Source organism: Scyliorhinus canicula, chromosome 6 (assembly GCF_902713615.1).
Source record: "Scyliorhinus canicula chromosome 6, sScyCan1.1, whole genome shotgun sequence".
NCBI lineage: Eukaryota > Metazoa > Chordata > Chondrichthyes > Carcharhiniformes > Scyliorhinidae > Scyliorhinus > Scyliorhinus canicula.
Genome location: NC_052151.1, coordinates 144,330,927 through 144,352,088, shown reverse-complemented (window position 1 = coordinate 144,352,088; position 21,162 = coordinate 144,330,927). Strand labels below are relative to the sequence as shown.

Here is a 21,162-nt window from a genome sequence, read left to right as displayed (position 1 = left end):
TGAGAGTGTTGGGCACAACACATGTACCTGTGGTTTATGGAGAGCAACTGGTTAGGCTGCCTTTAATGGTAGTGCTTATTGGTATGAAACTGGCTAAAAGAGATCCAGCTGGATTGGGCAGATGTTTTCCAGCTGAAAAATGGTTGCCTGACCAAACTCCTGTGCAGATACCCAGAGGTTTTCCAAGAAGGGCTCGGGAAAATAAAGGGAGCAAAGGTGACATTACACATAGATCCAGAGGCAGTCCCAAAATTCTACAAGGCCCAATTGCCTGGATTGAACATTTGGTTGCAAAGCTGGCAAGAGGACTCTTATTCTTAAAGCTGAACACGAGCCACACCTATCTACAGCTGAAGCTGGACGAAGAATCGCAAAATTTCTCAAAGATATACACCCTGAAGGGCATTTTTCAGTACCGTCAGCCTGCGTGATATTCCAGAGGACAATGGAGAATATATTACAAGGATTACCACAGGTAATTTACCTGTGCCATTTACCTGGACGACATCCTCATTACGGGAAAAAGAAGGGCAGAATAAATGCAGAACAAAAAAACGGCCTATAGCATTTGCTTCCAGGAATTTAGCAACAGCGAGCGAAATACTGCAAAACCTGGAGGAAGTCCTTAGGAGGTTTTCAGCAGTAGGCGTGCGCTTAAAGAGAGAGAAATGTGTTTTTCTAGCACCTCAAGTAACCTATCTGGGGGACAAGGTTGACAAGTCAGGGCTACACCCTTTGGAGGGTCGGGTGAGGGCGATAAAAGGTGCCCCGGCCCCCACCACAATCCAGGTTTTTAGGACCGGTGATGGACTGCGGTAAGTTAATTGAGAACAGGGTTTCCACCCTGGACCCCCTACACAATTACTAAAAAAAGGGCAAACCTGGGAATGGTCCTGCCGCCAAGACAAGGCTTTCAAGAACACCAAACAACAGCTCTCCTCCGAAAACGTCTTTGCACACTATGGCCCCAGGAAGGAGTTGGTGCTCACCTGCGATGCGTCTCCATATGGCTTGGGGCAGTCCTGACGCACAAAGGGCAAAACGGACAGGAACGGCCTATAGTGTTTGCTTCCAGGACTTTAGCAATTTCAGAGCGAAAGTACTCCCAAATTGAAAAAGGACTGCTGTGATCTTCACGGTGAAGAAATGGTCGGAAATTCATGCCATTGCTGGGTTTGCTGAAAGAAGACAAAGCTTCGGCCCGAATCCAATGCTGGCCCATCCTACTGGCAGCGTACCAATATCAACTGGAGCACTGGCCGGGAACCCCGGTGGCAAACGCCGACGCACTAAGGAGGCTGCCATTACTGGACACCCCGCCATTAGTACCCAGAATAGAAGAAATGGTGATGACACTACATTTCCTGGACACCCTTGCGGTGGCTGCACAAAACATTCGTTTTAGGACACAAAGGGACCCAGTTTTCGCAAAAATAAAACACATGGTGCTAACGGGGGAGAAAGAAAGACCGGTCCAGGCGTAATTCCACCCTTACTGGAGCAGAAGACAGCAGGTCACTGTGGAAGCTGGGATCCTGCTTTGGGGAGCACAGGCAACAGTTCCAAGTCAGGGCCGTCGAGACATACTGGCCGAACTACATCATGGGCACCCTGGAGTATCAAAAATGAAGATGCTGGCCGGAGCTATGTCTGGTGGCTGAGCCAGGACACGGACACAGCGGCACTGGTAGGTCGGTACCAAGAATGTCAACAAGGGCAGAATATGCCACTGGCAGCACCCATGGGAATGGCCGGGTAGACCATGGTCTTGACTTCATTTCGATTTTGCAGGCTAGTTTATGGGATCAATGTTTTTTGTGATAGTAGATGCCATACCTCCTAATGGCTAGAAGTCTACAACATGAACTCGGCAAATACAACAGCAACCAGCAAAAAACTTTGAACCTTGTTTGCCACACATGGGACTCCAGAGGTGCGTGTTTCAGACAATCGATCGGTTTTCATCAGCCAGGAGTTCACAAAATTCATGAAGTCAAACGGCATTTGGCACATAAGAACGGCAAAATACCATCCGGCATCAAATGGGTTGGTGGAGAGAACCATTCACTAAAAGTCGTTGAAGCAACAGTTTGGAGCATCAGTAGACACTAAACTATCACGCTGGCTATTCGACTGTAGGACAACCCACATGCCACAACAGAAATAGCACCGGCGGATCTACTCATGGGCAGACGACTCTGAACCAGGCTGAGTCTACTATTTCCAAATTTAGACAAAGAGTACAAAGACACCAAGAGGCCCAATGCAGGGGCCACGATAACACACACCGGGAAAGGCAGTTCAATGCGGGTGAAAAAGGTATGGGTCAGAAATTATGGCCCCACATGGATAGCAGGAATGGTCAAGGACAAGACCTGTGTCGTATGAGAAGCGTGGGAGGACACTTAGTTAAAAAGCACCTGGACCAGTTGCGGGCCTCAAATCTGTTTCCTCCCCCGGAGCTGACTCCGACCAGCATACCAAGGACCTTTTGAGAGAGCTCCCCGAAAGACTATTCGCGCCCCTCCTGCACCACTGGCGAGGACATCAGACTCTGATATGGACACCATAGATGACTCCGTGGCTGTCCCATTGCCGCCGGAGGAAGGGGGCAAACCCTCAGGCACTCTCATTGGAAAAGCCCCAGCCATTCCCCCCCCAAACACATCGGGGGCCGAAGTGGAGGATCTGGACCCGGCCCAGAAACTAAGGAGACCCGTGAGTTACAAGGAGCATGGGGGTCCCTCGGACTTAGGGGAGGGGAGGGGTGGAAAGACATAGACCAGGCCTTTGAGATTGGTCAATTAGAATAAGAGTTCCCTGATAAGTGTCCCAATCAGGGCACGCCTTTCTCTGTATATAACAGGGCATGTCAGATCCTCTGCACTCCCCAGGTGAATGCACCTGGTTGTTCTGCCATTGGTTTTGTAAATAAAAGGAATCCTGGTGAAGGGACGTCTGCCTCCATGGACGTATTACAGGTTGGTTTGCTGGCAATCGGCGGGTTGGCCAGGGTCAGTGTTCTGTCTGACAACGGTCAGTGATTGCTTCCTGCGTGATGCTTTAAGAGAACTGGGCTGAACCATTTAGACCCTGGAAATGAAAAGAATGTTCTCTCTCTCTCTCCCCTGCATGCTGAAAGGAGTGAGTGCCCGGCCTATCCTTTGCTGTGAACCTGGAATAACGCTGAGTCTGCAGAAAAGTTAAACAGCCTTGTCACAAGGGGCTGGTTTAGCACACTGGGCTAAATCGCTGGCTTTTAAAGCAGACCAAGCAGGCCAGCAGCACGGTTCCCGTACCAGCCTCCCCGAACAGGCGCCGGAATGTGGCGACTAGGAGCTTTTCACAGTAACTTCATTTGAAGCCTACTCGTGACAATAAGCGATTTTCATTTCATTTCATTTCAGAGAAAACCATCTCCAGTCTAGAAGGAAGAAGTAGCAAAACAAAAGCTGAACTTCAGAAAGACACTAACTAGAAACCATCCCAGTGCAAAGATCCATTTCCTTACATTTTAAAAATATTTTATTTCCCTTATGCGTTGTTTGTCTATGTCGATATGTAAGAGAGTGGGAGTAGTTAGGAGAGGGGGATTGGGAAAGGGGTATTCGATACAGTTACATTTTCTGTCCGTTTATATAATACTGTATTTAATAAAAGGTTACTTGAGTTAAAGTTACAAATCTGGTGACTGCAGTTTATTGGGCTCAGCCACGGACCTTGGGCATTTTAAATAAAATCTTATTTTACCTGTGTTTTGACTCTGGGCCAAGCGGGGCTTGAATTGACCGTGCACTAACCCAGGGTGCCGTGACAAAGTGCCCCTTTATCTTTGGATTACACAGACCCCAAACACACCTTCTAGTTGAAACAGAAATTTGTTGTACTTCCAATTTCTTATACTGTGAGTGCTGCTCACAACACAGTGTCTGACATTGGGGAGTTCAAACATGGATTAAATCAGTGTTTTTAAAACTTTTTTTGTGGGGATCCATTTTTACCAACTGGCTAATCTTTGGGACCCACGCTGGCCAACCGTCGCGACACACTCTGGCCAACCTTCGTAACCCATCATTTTTACTTACCTTTAATTCGACAAGCGAGTCTGCTTGGTCCTCACGATCTCACTTGCTTTGTTATTCAATATCACATTTCTGTATGGGTTGTTCATCAGAGGTCCTGGAGCTCACACCAGCACTGCTTTGTCCTGTTGTGGATTCTCCTGAGCCACTCTCTCCAGAAGGTTTAGTTGAGATCCTGGCCTGTTTGTGTCTCTGGCCCTCTCTCTTCCTTATTGCAAAACAATCTATTTTAAATTTTACAATCTTGTTGCGTGTTTGCTATTGAAAAAATGGAGGAATCGCGAATCGCACCCAGAGCATGTGACGTTAGTGTTCGGGGCGCGTGACCTGATCTCTGCCATCGCTTTAGGCAGGAAGACTGCATTGAATTAAAAAACATCTTCTCCTGGGTCAGTGTGCTGATGTCAGGAGGAGGCGGTATTTCTTGCTGGACACCGGGCATGCGCACTGATGAGCGGGCACGCATGCGCAGTTTGCCCCCGCATTCTGAAAGCCCGGTCACAGCCATCATTTTTAAAGCCGGTCACAACAGCATTTTTAAAAGCCGGCTGCTGGGGCCAGTGTGCTGTGATTCCCGTGATCGGGCACACCGTGATGGATAGCTCTGCGACCCTCCCAACACCCATCTCCGGGTCACGACCCTGACTGAAAATAAATGGATTAAATTATGTTTCAGAGCAACTCCATTTAGTCTGCAAAGGTATTTAGGGCAGCATTGCACCACCCAGACCTGATCCTATTTACAGATGGCTCCTCCTTTGTTGACAATGGCATCCGAAAAGCAGGATGGGCGGTCACATGCCTACACGGGATTGTGTCAAAAGATTGTCTGCCCACAGGAAAGTCAGCCCAACAGGCTGAGTTACGGGCCCCGGCAGATGCATGCCGGATAGCAGGAGAACTGACCGCTAATATCTATACAGATTCAAGGTACAGCTTTGGAGTTTCTCATGACTTTGTTCTGTTATGGTGGAGAAGAGGATTTCTCACTGCCGCCTATCCATAATGGGAAAGAGGTACGAGACTAACTCTACAACTACCACACGTAGTCTCCATTTTGAAGTGTAAGGCCCATATGAAGGAAAATACCACAGAAGAGCAAGCAAACAGCCTAGCCGACAAGGCAGCCAAAGAAGCCGCCTCACAATGCGCTTCTCCAGGGGAACCAACACAAACATGCAGACTGAGAGCAATCAGTCTAACTCGAGACTTGCAGACAATTAAAGGAAAAGTGGACATGGATTGAGGCAGGGATAAAGCTTTGTGATGAAGGCAGCTGGAAGTACTGACACGCCAGTCGCACTACAAGCACTGATGCCCTATTTAGCCCAATAGATCCATTCATGGGGGCACTTGGCCCTGCAACAGATGACAGCATGGTTCTAGAAAAGCTGGTGGGGTCGGGGATTCAAGAAACACGCCCAGTTGGTAGCAGATTTTTCATTTTGTCATTCATTGTTTTCCGTTGACCAGCTATGCCAAGCCCAGACGGGTTCCCAAGGAGCTAAATGTTAACACCTTCCTTTACATTTCCTATACGTGTGCCAAAGATGCCAACCTCTCCAACTGTTGTGTATGTACTTACATTCCCATTTACTCCCAGGGAGGCATTCATTTGAGACCTATCCCCTTTAACGTGTCCAAAATAGCTGAATAGTATATCTTCCTGAACATCTCCTGCTCACTATTCTCCCATGAGGGGGTGGCCTTGTATAGGGAATAGCTACCTGATTCACAGAGAAAATAACATTGACAAACGGCACTCAACAGGTTATCATTTGACCGCTTTCTCGGGATGGTACTAGCCCACTTATAATCGGAGCCATGGTCCCCCATATATAGAACTTCCCACTGCCTTGAGTCAGAGAGGATCCATATGCCTATCTAGCAAATGGTTAGGGGGCCAAGAGGTAGGACACATTGCATTCATTGTTTTAATGTGAGCAAGGTAGTGCAATGTATTATGTTACATGGGCAAACTACGACTAAGGGATGGTTGAAAGGTGCCTCCCTATTGACAGGTCTTTGCAATTTCACCAGCGGAAGCAACTTCTCAGAGCACTGGTGTCCCAAGGCAATGCCTTGTTGGGTCTCTTATAATGATACTTACTTTATTTCTGGCAACAGGGCATATTCCTGGCTACCACGCACTTAGACAGGATCTTGTTATTTGGGGCATGTTGTCCCCTTTATTCGCCATTCTATCTCTCTCAAAGAATCTCGGATGAGGCGCTCTATCATGGAGATGGAAAGATTATTTTCCATCCTGATCCCTTTTTACCAGACCGTTAAGCTGGCAAGGGAGTCCGTTAACATGGCATTTGTCCTGGAAATAGTGGGCAATGATACCTCTGAAGCCATAGTTAAAATCAATGCAGAAATTATAGACATTCATAGCGTGGCCCTGCAGAACCGAATGGCTCTGGACTATGTTCTTGCTGAAAAGGATAGAACTTGTACCCTGATAGGGGCAGAGTACTGCACCTATATACCGGACAGCTTCGAGCAAATTATTAATTTGGCGGCGCACATCCAAAAGGAGATTTAAAAAACTAAACAACTGACATCAAACACTTTGTGGAGTTGGGCATCTGGATATCTGGGCTCTATTGGAACCTCTTTAGTTCAGGGCTTTATCTTATTCTTCATTATCATTGTGTTTTTATGCTTATTAAGTGTTGCTATCAATAATTAACCAACGCCCCAGCTAATGTTATGCCTCTCAAGACTACCCGTCATCCCCTTTTGCCGAATAAGAGTGCTTCCTATATTTAAAGGATTGTAACAGTCTATCGGCTTGCCCATTCCAGTGTTGAAGGCTGTTCCGAAACAAAGGGACTATCAAAAGCATCTGTGAATGTGTTCCTCTGCATATTTTCTGCTTGCTTGCTGTTAGTGATTCATTCTTTTAGAATTTTTAGAAGAATCAAAGGGGGATTATAGGGAAATATTAAAACCAAGTTTTGAAAATATGGGAAAGTATGCTTTTCAGAATCCAGACTACAAATGTGACAATGTAAAATGTAAGTACAGCCAGTAAGTTAGATACTAATGTGAGTGATGGTAAGGCCCAACATTCAGAAGTCACAATTCAAAACTTGTAAACTAGGGAGCAGTTGGGGGGGGGGGGGGAAATCAAACAGTGCAGGTATAAAGTTACTGATGCACGTGTTGCCCTCTCTCTTCTCCCTTGTTCTTTCCATTGTTTTCTTCCTTATGCCCTGCTGGGCTTTTTTTTTCTTTGTATTTGAAAGGGTACTAACCAAGTTTTAGCAATAAATCTCAATCTCAAATACCACCGGACCCCTGTCACTTATTTGAAAATGAGAGAGCCTACAGAAATCCTGGGCAGAATTGTATAATTTTCTGGCAGGGTGGTGCAGTGGCCGGAATTCGCCAACCAGAAGGCCGGCTTCTTCCTTTGGTTATTTAGGTTCCGAGTGAAAAAAAAGTGAAGGAGCGGGTCTCACAATGTCATGCTGGCCAGGGTTACCTTGTTAAAGGGTGCCCCAATGCAAAGAATTAAAAATAGAACGTCCCACCATGGAGCGTTCGCCCCCTCACCACGGAACCACCAATCCCCCTCCCCACCCCCAGCACTGCCTGGGTATTGCTAAGGGACAGTGCCAGAGTACTGCCTGGACATGACCCCCCCCCCCCCCCCCCGGGGGCTGTAACCAGGCGCATGACATGGGGGTGGGGAGGGACGGGGCGGGCGGCAGAAAACTAGCATGATTTACAGCTGCATGACAATTTAATGGGTGGGAGGGGAAAACTCTAATGGGGAAAGGTCTGATAATTATATATAAATATATTTGAATGAGATCCTGACGTTCAAAGTTGGGATCACCATTATATCATTGGAATAGACAATTGCAACAGGAAATTTCGCCAGCGTAAAACGCGTTTTTGGACTCTGCTGCCTCTGCTCCAGTTGCCCCTCCTAGGCCAGCCTTCCTTACTGGTCTAATGAAGCTCAACATAAACTCTGTGAACAGTAACTCATCTTTTCTTTAGGTACTACACAGCCTTACAAACTCAACATTGAGGTAAACAGTTCCCACTCCTAAATATTGCTCTCATTTATTTGGACAATGGCGTTTGATAATGATTTTTCTGTTCCCATTTTTACTTTCTCCAGACCGATCTATTGTTTTTTTTACTTTGTCCGATTACCATTCCCTTCTGCTTTGCATCATCATCCCTTTTGCCATTTAATCTCTCCCGCTTTTCACACTATCACAGGCCTTCACTTCTGTCGTGTCCTCTCAAAGAATGTTCATCTTCACCTTTTTCCAGTTTTGATGAAAAGTCATCAACCTGGAACATTTTTGACTGCACAGGTGTTGCCTGACCTGATGACCATTCCAACATTTTATGTTCTTACTTCCGATTTTCAGCATCTGCAATATTTTGCTTTTGTGAAAGAATGGATGAAGATTGGATTTTGAAATTACATTTCCAGCTTCCGAGTAGAATGCTGATTGTCAATTGCATTCTAAGGACCATCAACCATCACCTTACTGAATGCAATGGGCTGTTGGTCTGAGAAATTTCTGTCCATAATTTGAGTTTTACTAATGATGCATTGGTACATGAACATAAACCTAATTACAATTAAGGTAAAAATTATTGCACTACCTGGAGTGCTCTATTATCTATAGCCAACAAAATCTGATCATTAATTGATGTAGCAGAATCTCAGTAAACCTTGTACTGTGCAACTGAAGCTTCTGTACTTAGCATAAAGACTGCAGAAGTCAGTTCTCAGATACTTTCAACAAACAACTCATTTTATGGATTCCAATTATGCATGCACCATGTAACTAGAAAATTACAGAACCAAAGGAACATAGATAAGGGAATTCCAACAGCACATTTTCTCCCTCTAGTGGTTGAGAAAGGTCTCCAAGATCAACTGACAAGTAAAGATTGAAAGTCTCCTGCAAATTGAATACCTTTAAATTATTAATTCTGTTAACTATTCATTACTGCCTCAGCATCTGTGATGCCTTATGGTTCAAAAGCTGTTTGCCTCAATGAAGTAGTTTAAATTGTGCAAGAGCTTATCTCCCACGATCCATAAAAACTTATAGTTGTAGTGCAGAGAAATTAATTAAATATTAAACTCTTTATGGTCCACATAGCCTAACTAAGAGGATTACGTACCTCCACACAAATCTTTGGAAGGTTCACTGTGATTTGTATTCCTTCACAAGAGCCTGCCATGGAAAACAGTAGGCAAGGCACCTCATTTGAAATATCGAGTGAAAAATAAAAGGATTATGTGACATCTTAGAGTCAATGAATAGGTGGATGAGAGTATGGACGTGAGTCTTCTCAGGATGGGGGGGGGAAGGAGAGAGAGAGAGTGCGAGAGAGAGGGAGAGTGCGAGAGAGAGAGAAAGGGTGAGAAAGAGAAAGAAAAGAAGAGCCGGAGAGAGAGAGAGAATGTGTTCAAGAGCGTGTGAAAGTGAGTGAGCGAAAGTAGATGAGAGAGATGTGATAAGAAATTAATCCAGCACTTCTGGTGGCGGCCATGGAGTGAAAGGTCGCACATTTGGCAGCTCCCACTCTTGGTGGTCTTTTTGTGGCTTTATGCTGGATTTCCATCGGTATTTCCAGAATAAAAGCGAGAGGAGAAAGGTGATCCCTAGTTTATGGAGCTGCGCCCGAGGAAAAATCGAAAAAGGATAAATCAAAGTTGGCCGGAAGCGAGGACCAGAGTTTAAAGGAGGCAATGGCGGGGAAGCAGGGTTTGACCTCGCCAGCTCAATGGTCGATGGACCAGTTGGTGGACTTCTTGGCTGAGAAGTTCACTCAACATCGCAAGGAATGTGCGGAGGACATGGCCCGGACGGTTGACTCGATCAGGGCAGTGGTTGACTGTGTGGAGGAGAGATTGACAATCCAAGGACAGGTGATCCAGAAGTTGGAGGAGCTGGCGGTGGAACGAGAGGAACGAGACGGGATGCTACAGGAACAGTTGCTGGAGAAGGTGGAGGACCTGGAGAACCGTTCTCAGAGACAGAATATCCGGATCGTCGGTCTGCCAGAGGGAAAGGAAGGATCGGATGCCAGTGCATATGTGGGAAAGATGCTCGAGAAGCTGATAGGGAAAGGTTCGATCCCCAAGCCTTTGGAGGTGGACCGGGCCCATAGGGCGCTTATGCGTAAGGGGAGTGAGCCCTCGAGGGCGATGGTAGTACGGCTGCATCGGTTCCTAGATAAGGAACGCATCATGATGTGGGCCAGGCAGACAAAACGGTGCATGTGGGAAGATTCTGAGATCCGGGTACCAGGACTTGGGAGCAGAACTCGTAAAGAGGGCGGCGAGTATTAATAAAGTCAAGGCGACCCTGTACGAGAAGCAAATAAAGTTTGATCTGCTTTACCTGGCCCGTCTTTGGGTGACGTATGAGGGTTCGGAGCTGTACTTTGGTTTGCCGGAGGACATGGTGGACATCATGAAGGACAATAACCCGGGAGACAAACAAGGATCTTAAACCCGGATTGTGGAGAACTGAGTTAGAAGCTATGCGTTGCTCTTTTAAAAACCTAGTCTTTTAACTCTGTAATTTAAGTTGCGATGTTTGAAAAGTTGTTTGAGTTTTTACATGTATAATTCCTTTTTCTTTGTCCGGGCTTTCCTATTTGGTCCTGCTTGAAGGTGTTTGAATGGATAAGATTTTGTTAAGGGAGGAGGGGTGGACCTTGCGAGGGATTGTTTGTTTGTTTTTTGTGCTTTGTGCCATTGTTCCGGGAACTTATACCAAAAATGGGGGCGAGGGGAACCAGCAGGTGGTAGGATGCTAGGCACCGGGGCGTGAGCTGCCAGGCTAGCTAGGAGGGCAAAATGGGGGTTGAGCTCAAGATTAATGTGGGGGGGGGGGGGGGGGGGGGGGGGGAAATGGGGGAGGTGCGGGAAGGGGGGGGGGGGTTCTGACAAGGAGGGGACTTTTAGGAGGTTGGAGGAGGAGAGTAGATGACGGCAGCTGCCGAGGGGAGGGCCATGTGAGGTGCGGGGCATGGGTCAAGGGCTGGCCTAGGAAAGGTCATGGCTGATCGACAGGGGAGGATCCCCCCCCGACCAGGCTGGTTATGTGGAACTGAATGGGCCGGTCAAAAGAGCCCGTGTGTTCGCACACGAAACAGCTGAAGGTGGACGTGGCCATGTTGCAAGAGGCGCACTTGAAGCTGGGAGACCAAGTTAGACTGAAGATGGGATGGGTCGGACAGGTGTTTCATTCGGGATTGGACTTTAAGCAAGGGGGGGTGGCAATCCTGGTTAATAAAAAGGTGGCATTCGAGGTGGGGAGGATAGAAGCAGATCCAGGGGGTAGAGTTATTATGGTAAGTGGGAAACTGGAGGGAATGGCTGTGTTGTTGGTGAATATATACGCCCCAAACTGGGATGATGTCGCAATTGTCAGGAGGGTGCTGGGGAAGATTCCACCGGTCTATTCCAGGATAGACTTTTTTGTACTTGGCCAAACGCTGTTAGCAGGGATGAAGGACACGGAGTATTCAGCAATCGTGGTAGGACCACGCTCCACACTGGATAGACCTACGGGTAAGAAGAGGAAAGACCCAGCATCCACAGTGGCGGTTAGATGTCGGGCTGTTCGTGGAGGATGAGATTTGTGAGCGGATGAGGGAGTCCATTCGGGGGTAAATAAAGAGCAATAAGACAGAGGAGAGCGTGGCAGGGGTGGTTTGGGAAGCATTGAAGGTGGCTATCAGAGGGGAATTTATTTTGATTCGGGCCCACAGGGAGAAGACTAAATGGGTGGAGTTGGACAGGGTGGTAGTTGAAACCTTACAGGTGGACAGGAGATATGCGGAGTCTCCGGATGAGGAGCTCCTGAAGGAGCGTCAGAGACTCCAAATGGAATTTGGGCTCCTGTCCACAGGTAAGGCAGAAGGGCAGTTGAGGAGGGTGAAAAGGGCAATATACGAATATGGGGAGAAAGCCAGTAGGATGGCTGAGGAAGCAGCAGGAGGCGCTGAGAGAAATTGGGAAGGTAAAGGATACGAGGGTGAAGGTAGTGTGGCCCCAGGGGTGATAAATGATGTGTTTCGCGACTAGTCGACTCTATGAATCAGAACCACCAGCCGGGGAGGAGGGTATGAAGCACTTGTTGGAGAGGCTAGAGTTCCCGAAGGTAGATGAGGAGCTGGTGGAATGCCTGTGGGGTCCAATTGGGCTCGGGGAGGTGATAGACAGGTTGGAGGCGGTGCAATCGGATAAGGCCCCGGGACCTGATGGATACCCAGTGGAGTTTTATAAAAAGGTTTCTGGGTTACTGGGGCCGCTCCTGGTTAAGGCCTTTAACGAGTCTAAGGAGCTGGGAGTGCTCCCTCCAATGTTATCACAGGCATTGATCTCTCTCACCTTGAAGCGGAACAAAGACCTGGAAAGCTGCGGATCGTACAGGCCGATTTCTCTTTTAAATGTAGACGTTAAATAGCTGGCAAAGATCTTGGCCACACATATAGAGGATTGTGTCCCGGAGGTAATCAGGGAGGACCAAATGTGATTTGTGAAGGGCAGAACCTGACGTCCAACATTAGACGGCTCCTGAATGTTATAATGATGCCAGCGGAGGGGCGCGAGGCTGAGGTGGAAGTAGCTATGGATGCAGAAAAGGCCTTTGACCGGGTGGAGTGGAAGTACCTACGTAATATTTTAGGCAGGTTCGGCTTTGGAAGGGATTTGTGGATTGGGTCCGGTTGATAAACTAGGCTCTGGTGGCGAATGCAAGAACCAATCAGGTCCGGTCAGAATATTCTAGTTTCTGTATGCGGGACAAGACAGGGGTGCCCGCTCGCCCCACTACTTTTTGCCCTGGCAATAGAGCCCCTGGTAATGGCCCATAGGTCATCGCATGTTTGGCGGGGGATAGTGAGACGGGGGGGGCGGGGTGGAGCACAGGGTCTCGCTCTACGTGGACAATGTACTGCTGTACATCACAGACCCGTTTTGGGGGGCGGGGGGGTGGCTGGAATTATGGAGTCAATGGAAGAATTTGGGCGGTTTTCAGGCTACAAATTAAACATGGGAAAGAGCGAGGTGTTTGTGATTCAAGCACGGGGACAAGAAAGGCGACTGAGGGAGTTACCTTTTAATGTGGTGGGGAGGAGCTTTAGATAGCTGGGGATCCAGGTGGCTAAGGATTGGGGACAGCTCCACAAGTTAAATCTGGGCAAACTATTCAATCAGATGAAAAGGGATTTCCACAGGTGAGACATGGTCCCGCTGACACTGGTGGGGAGGATGCAGACGGTGAAGATGATAGTCCTCCCGAAACTGCTGTTTTTTTTTCCAATGTCTCCTGCTTTTTGTCCTGAAGGCCTTTTTTTTTAGGAAAATGAATGCGGCGAGTTTTGGTTTTGTGTGGGCTGGGAAAACCCTGAGGGTGAAGACAACACTCCTGGAACGGGGCGCGGGGAGGGGGGCTTGGCCCTCCCGAGTTTTATTAATTATTACTGGGTGCCAACATATCGATGGTCAGGAAGTTGGTAGTAGGGAAGAAGTCGGTTTGGGAGTGAGTAGAGACGGCATTCTGTAAGAGTACGAGTTTGGAGGCTTTATTGACGGCGCCCCTGCCATTCTTGCCGGCTCGGTACCCCACAAGCCCAGTGATAGCGGTAGCCCTGAGGGTGTGGGACAATGGAGACAGCACATGAGATTGGAGGGAGAGTCAGTGTGGTCACCGATCTATGACAATCCCCGTTTTGTTCCGGGGGGCTGGATGGGGCTTTAGGTGGTGGCAGTGGACAGGGATTGAGAGATTTGGGAATCTCTTCATTCAGAAGGTTTCCCGAGCCTGGAGGCATTAGAGGAGGAGTTTGAGTTGCCGGGTGGGAACGGGTTTCCGGTACCTACAGGTACGGGACTTTGTCCGGAGTCAGGTTCCAAGCTTTCCTCGCCTCCCCGAGGGGACTACAGGATTAGGTGATGTCAAAAATGGGGTTTGGGGAGGGAAGGGTCTCTGAGATATATACGAGTTGATGGAGTGGGAAGGAGTCTCTATCGGGGAGGTGAACAAAGAACAGGAACAAAGAAAGGTACAGCACAGGAACAGGCCCTTCGGTCCTCCAAGCCTGCGCTGACCATTTAGTCTAAACTAAAATCTTCTACACTTCCTGGGTCCGTATCCCTCTATTCCCACCCTATTCATGTATTTGTCAAGATGCCCCTTAAACGTCACTATCGTCCCTGCTTCCACCACCTACTCCAGCAGAGAGTTCAAGGTGCCCACTATCCTCTGTGTAAAAAACTTACCTTGTATATCTCCTCTAAACCTTGCCCCTCGCACCTTAAACCTATGGCCCCTAGTAATTGACCCCTCTACCCTGGGAAAAAGTCTCTGACTATCCACTCTATCTATGCCCCTCGTAATTTTGTAGACCTCTATCAGGTCGCCTCTCAACCTCCTTTGTTCCAGTGAGAACAAACCAAGTTTAATGGTAAGTGAAAACCAAGTGAAGAGGAAGTGGGAAGAGGAGCTGGGAGGAGAGTTGGAAATCGAATAATGGGAAAAGGTTTTGAAGAGAGTTGATTCATCCTCGTCTTGTGCCAGACTTAGCCTGACCCAGTTCAAGGTGGTTCATAGAGCCCACATGACGGTAGCCCAGATGAGTAGGTTTTTTGAGGACGTGGAGGACAGGTGCGGACGCTGTGAGGGAAGCCCACAATACATATATTCTGGGCGTTTCTGAAGTTGAGGGGATTCTGGCAGGCATTTCCGGACATTATGTCAGAGGTACTGGAGGGGAGGGTGACTCCGAGTCCAGAATTGGCAATATTTGGGGTATTGGAAGATCCAGGGGCCAAGGGGGTCGGAGGGAGGCTGATGTTCTGGTATTCTCCTCCCTGGTGGCCCGGTGATGGATTTTGCTGGGATGGAGAGACTCGGAACCCCCAAAGTCAGGAGCGCGGGTCAGCGACATGGCGGGGTTTCTTAGGCTGGAAAAGATTAAGTTTGCCTTGAGAGGATCAATTCAGGAGTTCGCCCAGAGGTGGCAGCCGTCCATCGACTTGGTCAAGGAAAATTGAACGTCAGCAGGGGGGGGGGGGGGGGGGGGGGGGGGGAAGGAAAATGGGAGGCATGGTAGTGAAAAGACACGGACAGGGAACTTAGTACACGGGTAAGTGTTAAACTGTAAAAATTACAAATGCTTCAATAAAATATTTTCTAAGAAAAAAAATGAATCCAACGCACATATGTACAAGTTTAAAAGTTAATTATTATTTTGATTTTTAAGAAGTGCTTCAATAGAGCTCAATTCTGATTAAAAGTTATATGGTACAACTCATGCAATCTGTTGAATGTGATGTTGGGAAATGCAATCTTGGGTTTCTCAGACAAATAATTACACAATAAATTTCCCAGCTACAATATCCTAACATTTTTTTCCATATAGCCAATAACTTTCACACAGCAAGATTTATAAGAGGCAAAAAATGGTTCTATGAAAGTATGAAGTTAAAAAAATTCATTTTAACAGATATGCTGATTCACTTTGTTTATGCAACAGGACAATATACAAGGATGATCGGTTCCAACTCCAAACAGTTACAATCTGGTACATTCTGAAAATAATTTTACAAACGCAATTACAGATTTGAAAACAAAAAACACAACATAGAGATAAAAGTTACCTGTTTCTCTGGCCAGCACACTTTCAGAACAGCTTGAGTTCTGAAGAGCACAAGTAATCTGCTGTCCTCATCACTAAGGTCAAATGCTTGCTCAAGAACTTGCAGAACATAAATACGAGGCTTTACAGGCAAATCTGCATCACTGCAAAAAGGTCTCAGCCATGTCAAGAGATCATCTGAAGATACGAGGCTGCCCCTAAGTTATAAAGGAAAGTTTATTTTTGTTCTCAAATAGAAGATTAAAATAAAGTATTTTATGGATGCTTCAGCATTTTTAAGGTAAAACATGCACTTACCCATCGACAACATTGGAATGCACTGATTTGACAATATCTTCAAGGACCTTAAGTGGATCCTTCTCCAATAGCACATCTTTACTGGTACCACTGCCATAAAAACAACAAACCGGGACTAAGTGAACAATATATTCCATTTATAACAATAATAATAATCTTGCTGGTTTGCTAGTTCAGGCCTCTGGATTATAACTATAATGGCATAATTGTTGCACGATGACACCGGATCAATCGACATTCCCATTGATAAAGGGCGGCATGGTACCACTGTTGCTTCATAGCTCCAGGGTTCCAGATTTGATTCCCAGCTTGCTCACTGTCTGCGCGGAGTCAGCATGTTCTCCCCATGTCTGGGTGGGTTTTCTACGGGTGCTCCAGTTCCCTCCCACAAGTCCTGAAAGACGTGCTGTTAGATGAATAGGACATTCTGAATTCTCCTTGTGTACCTGAACAGGCGCCGGAATGTAGCGACTATGGTCTTTTCACAGTAACTTCACTGCAGTGTTAATGTAAGCCTACTTGTGACAATAAAGATTATTATAAAAGATGGATCAGGAGAGCAGAAATTATACATCATTTTTCATGATGTTGCTTTCTGCCTTTAACGGAAGCAAAACGCAGTCTGCTTTAATTCTTTCATGGGATGTGAGCGTTGTGGCTGGGCTAGCATTTATTACCCACCCCCAATTGTCCTTGAGGGGGCATTTAACAGTGAAGCACATTGCTGTGGACCTGGAGGCACATGCAGGCCAGACCAGATAAAGTTAGCAGATTTCCTTCCCTTAAGGACAGTGAACCAGAAGGGTTCGTCATCATCATTAGATTCTAAATTCCAGACTTTTATTCAATTCAACTTTCACCATCTGTAGCGAGAGATTCAAAACTGGATCCCCAGAGCATTACGCTGGGTCTCTGGAATATTAGTCCAGTGTCAATACCACCAGGCCACTGCCTGAGTTGCAAACTTCACTTACTTTATTCTGATAGGCAGAAACCTTTGCTTAACAGAAAATGCATGAAATTAAATCAAAATTTTAATTTTAAATTTGTACAGGTTTTTAAAATTTATCTGAAATACCAGATGTAAAATTCCACAATCTTTCCTTATTTCACTAAACAAGGCTATTTTTCTGTGAATGGGCCAATCTAACCACCGTTATAGTACTTCACGTTTACTGACGGGTTGAAATCATTGCTTTGTAAGGTGGCCAAGGTCATAGTTAGGAGATCAATCTCTAATACGGTACATGGTTAGATAGCCAAAGACAGATATTTGGCTTTCTCTCTTCAGACCAGGTTGGCCATTTTCAGCTGGTATAAATTGAGTAGATTAGGAATGACTTTCACTGTGTTAAAGGAATACTGAGCAAGGGAATATCATTCTAAAATCTGAGTCAAAGTCAATCAAACCAAATCTAGGAAAAACTTATTTCACACAAAAAAGTGCAAAATGCAGAATACAATGCCTCAGAGGGTCACAGATCAGACGTCAATTAAGATGTTTAAAAGAGAGATAGGTGCTTAGCTGGGAAGCTACAGTGATAAGGAATACTGACAAAAGGCAAATACTAAAAATAAATATATCTTTACTGCACAACAGAATTGGTAGAAAGGACTTGATACTGTATTCATTTTTCTATCATGAAAAGGTGCTGTGAAGGTAGTGTTAACTGTGGAATCCATCACTCAACAGTGCTTTCCTTCCTTACAGAGCAGCCCATATTGGGCAGCATGATGGCACAGTGGTTAGCGCAGTTGCTCCACAGCTCCAGGTTCGATTCCCGGCTTGGGTCACTGTATGTGCGGATTTTGCACGTTCTCCTCGTGCCTGTGTGGGTTTCCTCCGGGTGCTCCGGTTTCCTCCCACAGTCCAAAGATGTGCAGGTTAGGTGGATTGGCCATGCTAAATTGCCCTTAGTGTGTCCAAAAGGGTTGCGTGGGGTTACGGGGATAGAGTGGAGGTGTGGGCTTGGGTAGGGTGCTCTTTCTAAGTGCCGGTGTAGACTCGATGGGCCAATGGCCTCCTTCTGCACTGTAAATGTTATGATTCTATATAGCAGGCATACCTATCATTGCCAGGAAGCAGCCTCTTTGGGCAAATATGCTGTCCAATACCTGTTGTTGCTTTCAACAATGTTTTGTCTCAGCTCCAGGAAATCATTGCAGGAGTTCCTCAGGATAGTGCCCTAGGCCTAATTACCTTTAGCTGCTTCATCAATGATCTCCTTTCCATCCTAAGGTCAGAAGTGAGGATGTTCGCCGATGACTACACAATGTTCAGCACCATTCGTGACTCCTCAGATAATGAAGCAGTCTTTGTCCAAATGCAGCAAGACCTGGACAATATCCAGGCCTGGGCAATAAGTGGCAAGTAACATTCATGCCACACAAGTGTCAGGCAATGACCATCTCCAACAAGCGAGAATGAAACCATCGCCCCCTGACATTCAATGGCTGAATCCCCCACTGTCAACATCCTAGGGGTGACCATTGATCAGAAGCTGAACTGGACTACCCATTTTAATACTGTTGCTACTAGAGCAGGGAAAAGGCTCGGAATCCTCTGGCGAGTAACTCATCTCCTGACCCCTCCTCTCGCCACGCCTGTCCACCATCAATATCTGCAAGACACAAGTCAGGAGTGTAGTAGAATACTCTCCACTTGCCTGGATAAGTGCAGCTCCAACAACACTCAAGAAGCTCGACACCATCAAGGACAAAGCAGCCCGCTTGATTGCTACCCCTTCCACAAACATTCAATCTCTCCACCACTGAAGAACAGTGACAACCATCTACCAGATGCACTGCAGGAACTTGCCAATGTTCCTGAGGCAGCACCTTCTAAACCCACGACTGGCACCATCTAGAAGGTCAATAGCAGCAGGTACCTGGGAACCCCTCCACCTGGAGGTTCCCCCTCCATGTCAATCACCATCCTGACTTGGAAATATATCGCCTTTCCTTCACTGTCACTGGGTCAAAATCCTGGAACTCCCTCCCTAACAGCACTGTAGGTGTACCTACACCTTGGGGTCTGCAGCGGCTCAAGAAGACACCTTACCACCACCTTCTGAAGGGCAACTAGGGCTGGACAGTAACTATTGGCCTAATCAGCAACGCCCATATCTCATAAATTAAAAAAAAATCATGGATGCTTGGGTGAGATAACAAAGGATGTCAATGTGGAACCATTGTGGCTTCATGAAAGGAGGGAGGTTTCCTTCAAATTATGAGAAATATCATATCTAAATTGATCATAGTCCTTCGAGAGCTAGTGTCAGTGGCTATAGATGGTCCAACTTTAAATATGTGAATTTGGAACTAACTCAGGAGAGAAATTTAGGATATAAAATTCCAACTAATCTAAAACAACAGGGTTAGAAAATTTCCAAAATGGTAAAAGTAACAAAGTATGAGGTAGCACGCCTTGGACAAACAATTGAGGTGGGAGTTTAATCTAGGAAAAAACTGGTAGATGAATAAAGGAATTTCAGACTCAAGGTACCCAAGATGTTAAATGCTAGTGCAAGTATAAAAATAAATCAAAAACCGAATGGATGCATGGCTTCACAATATAAGAGCAAAGGGGTACTACTGTATATAATCCACTACTGCAATTAGCAAATGCACAGGTGAAATCTTCCTTAGGTTGCATTCAGTTTCTTAACGCGAAGTTACGGAAGAAATAAATCCTCAAAGTTATTTACATTGACTTTTTATTTGGATTGCTACTGTATTGCAGGTAGATAACTTTGCACATGGAACTACACTGCCAAATCTTTACCCCGCCATAGAGATAGACTATTTGGTGTCTTTTTGATAGGCTACGGCATAATGTCAATAAAAAGCATCCCTAAACAGCTTAATTGAACACAAAGAGACTGTAACTTAGTACACCCCGAGCCCTGATCCTAAACCAGTCAAATTCAGAAAATTATGCAACCAACTTTTAAAGATTTGTTCATGGGGCGTGGTCGTCGCTGGCTGGACCAGCATTTATTGCCCATCCATAATTGCCCTTGAGAGGGCAGTTAAGAGTCAACCACATTGCTGTGGGTCTGGACCAGGTAAGGATGGCAGATTTCCTTCTCTAAAGGACATTAATGAATCAGATGGGTTTTTACGACAATCGGCAATGGTTTCATGGTAATCTTTAGACTTTTAACTCCAGATTTTTATTGAATTCAAATTTCACCATCTGCTGTGGTGGGATTTGAACCCTGGTCGCCAGAGCATTACCCTGGGCTTCTGGTTTACTGGTCCAGTGACAATACTACCGCCTCCCCAACTACTGGTAACAGTTGCATTGAATCCAAATAATAGTGTGCAGCCCTGAGGTCCGATAGCGCTGCATTGGCTTCCAGACTGACCCGAGGACAGAAAATACAGCTGTAGTGGCTATTTGTGTTTTTAATATGACACACCATAGGCATACAGCTGACAACTGAGACTCTTGTATTTAAGACTGCAAAGCAATAATGACTGAAGTTGAGAAGTATGAAGACAGCAAGCAATAATAATACATTACTGAAGCAGCGAATAATAAAACAATGATGTAATTTGAAGTCACGCCATATCAGAAAGAGTGGGATGGAAGAACTTTTTGTGGAGGTTTTATGGAGGCTTCTATCAAAAAGGAATCACACTGAAGCAGCGACCGAAATCTAACTTTTGCTGTTCCACCAGTGCTACATTTTGAACATGGTGTGTGAAGAAACCATTGTCGCACATTCAACTGCGTTTGAGCAAAAACTCAAGACTGATTTGAGCTTAAATTTATTCAAAATAGTTTTACAAGTTTTAAAATACATGAGGTTCCATATGCCATACGTTCATGCATGCCTTTTTGATTTTATGACAATCTGGTAGATTTATAGTCATCATTACTAATACTAGTTTTTTATTCCAAATTTAATTAAATGATCAAATTTAAATTCTCCAGCTGCTGTGGTGGGATTTGAACTCACTGAGTTGGAAGATCCCACAAAGACACTGGAGATGATAATACTTTGCAAGGAAACAGACAGGGTAAAGATTACGGAGACATGGCTATAGAGAAATTAGGGCGGAATTCTCCGACACCCCGGCAGGTTGGAGAATCGGCGCGGCGTGAATT

At 46.1% G+C, this 21,162-nt stretch overlaps 1 protein-coding gene across 2 annotated transcripts in view; it reads right to left on the bottom strand.

Moving 5' to 3' along the window:
* nbas (NBAS subunit of NRZ tethering complex) overlaps window positions 1-21,162 on the bottom strand; it is a 339,860-nt gene that overhangs the window by 43,228 nt on the left and 275,470 nt on the right. For both annotated transcript variants that reach the window (XM_038800239.1, XM_038800240.1), the window contains exons 47-48: window positions 16,047-16,136; window positions 15,751-15,946 (exon numbers count right to left, since the gene is read on the bottom strand). In XM_038800239.1, the coding sequence (XP_038656167.1) occupies window positions 15,751-15,946; window positions 16,047-16,136 (286 nt within the window). The remainder of the gene's footprint in view (window positions 1-15,750; window positions 15,947-16,046; window positions 16,137-21,162) is intronic.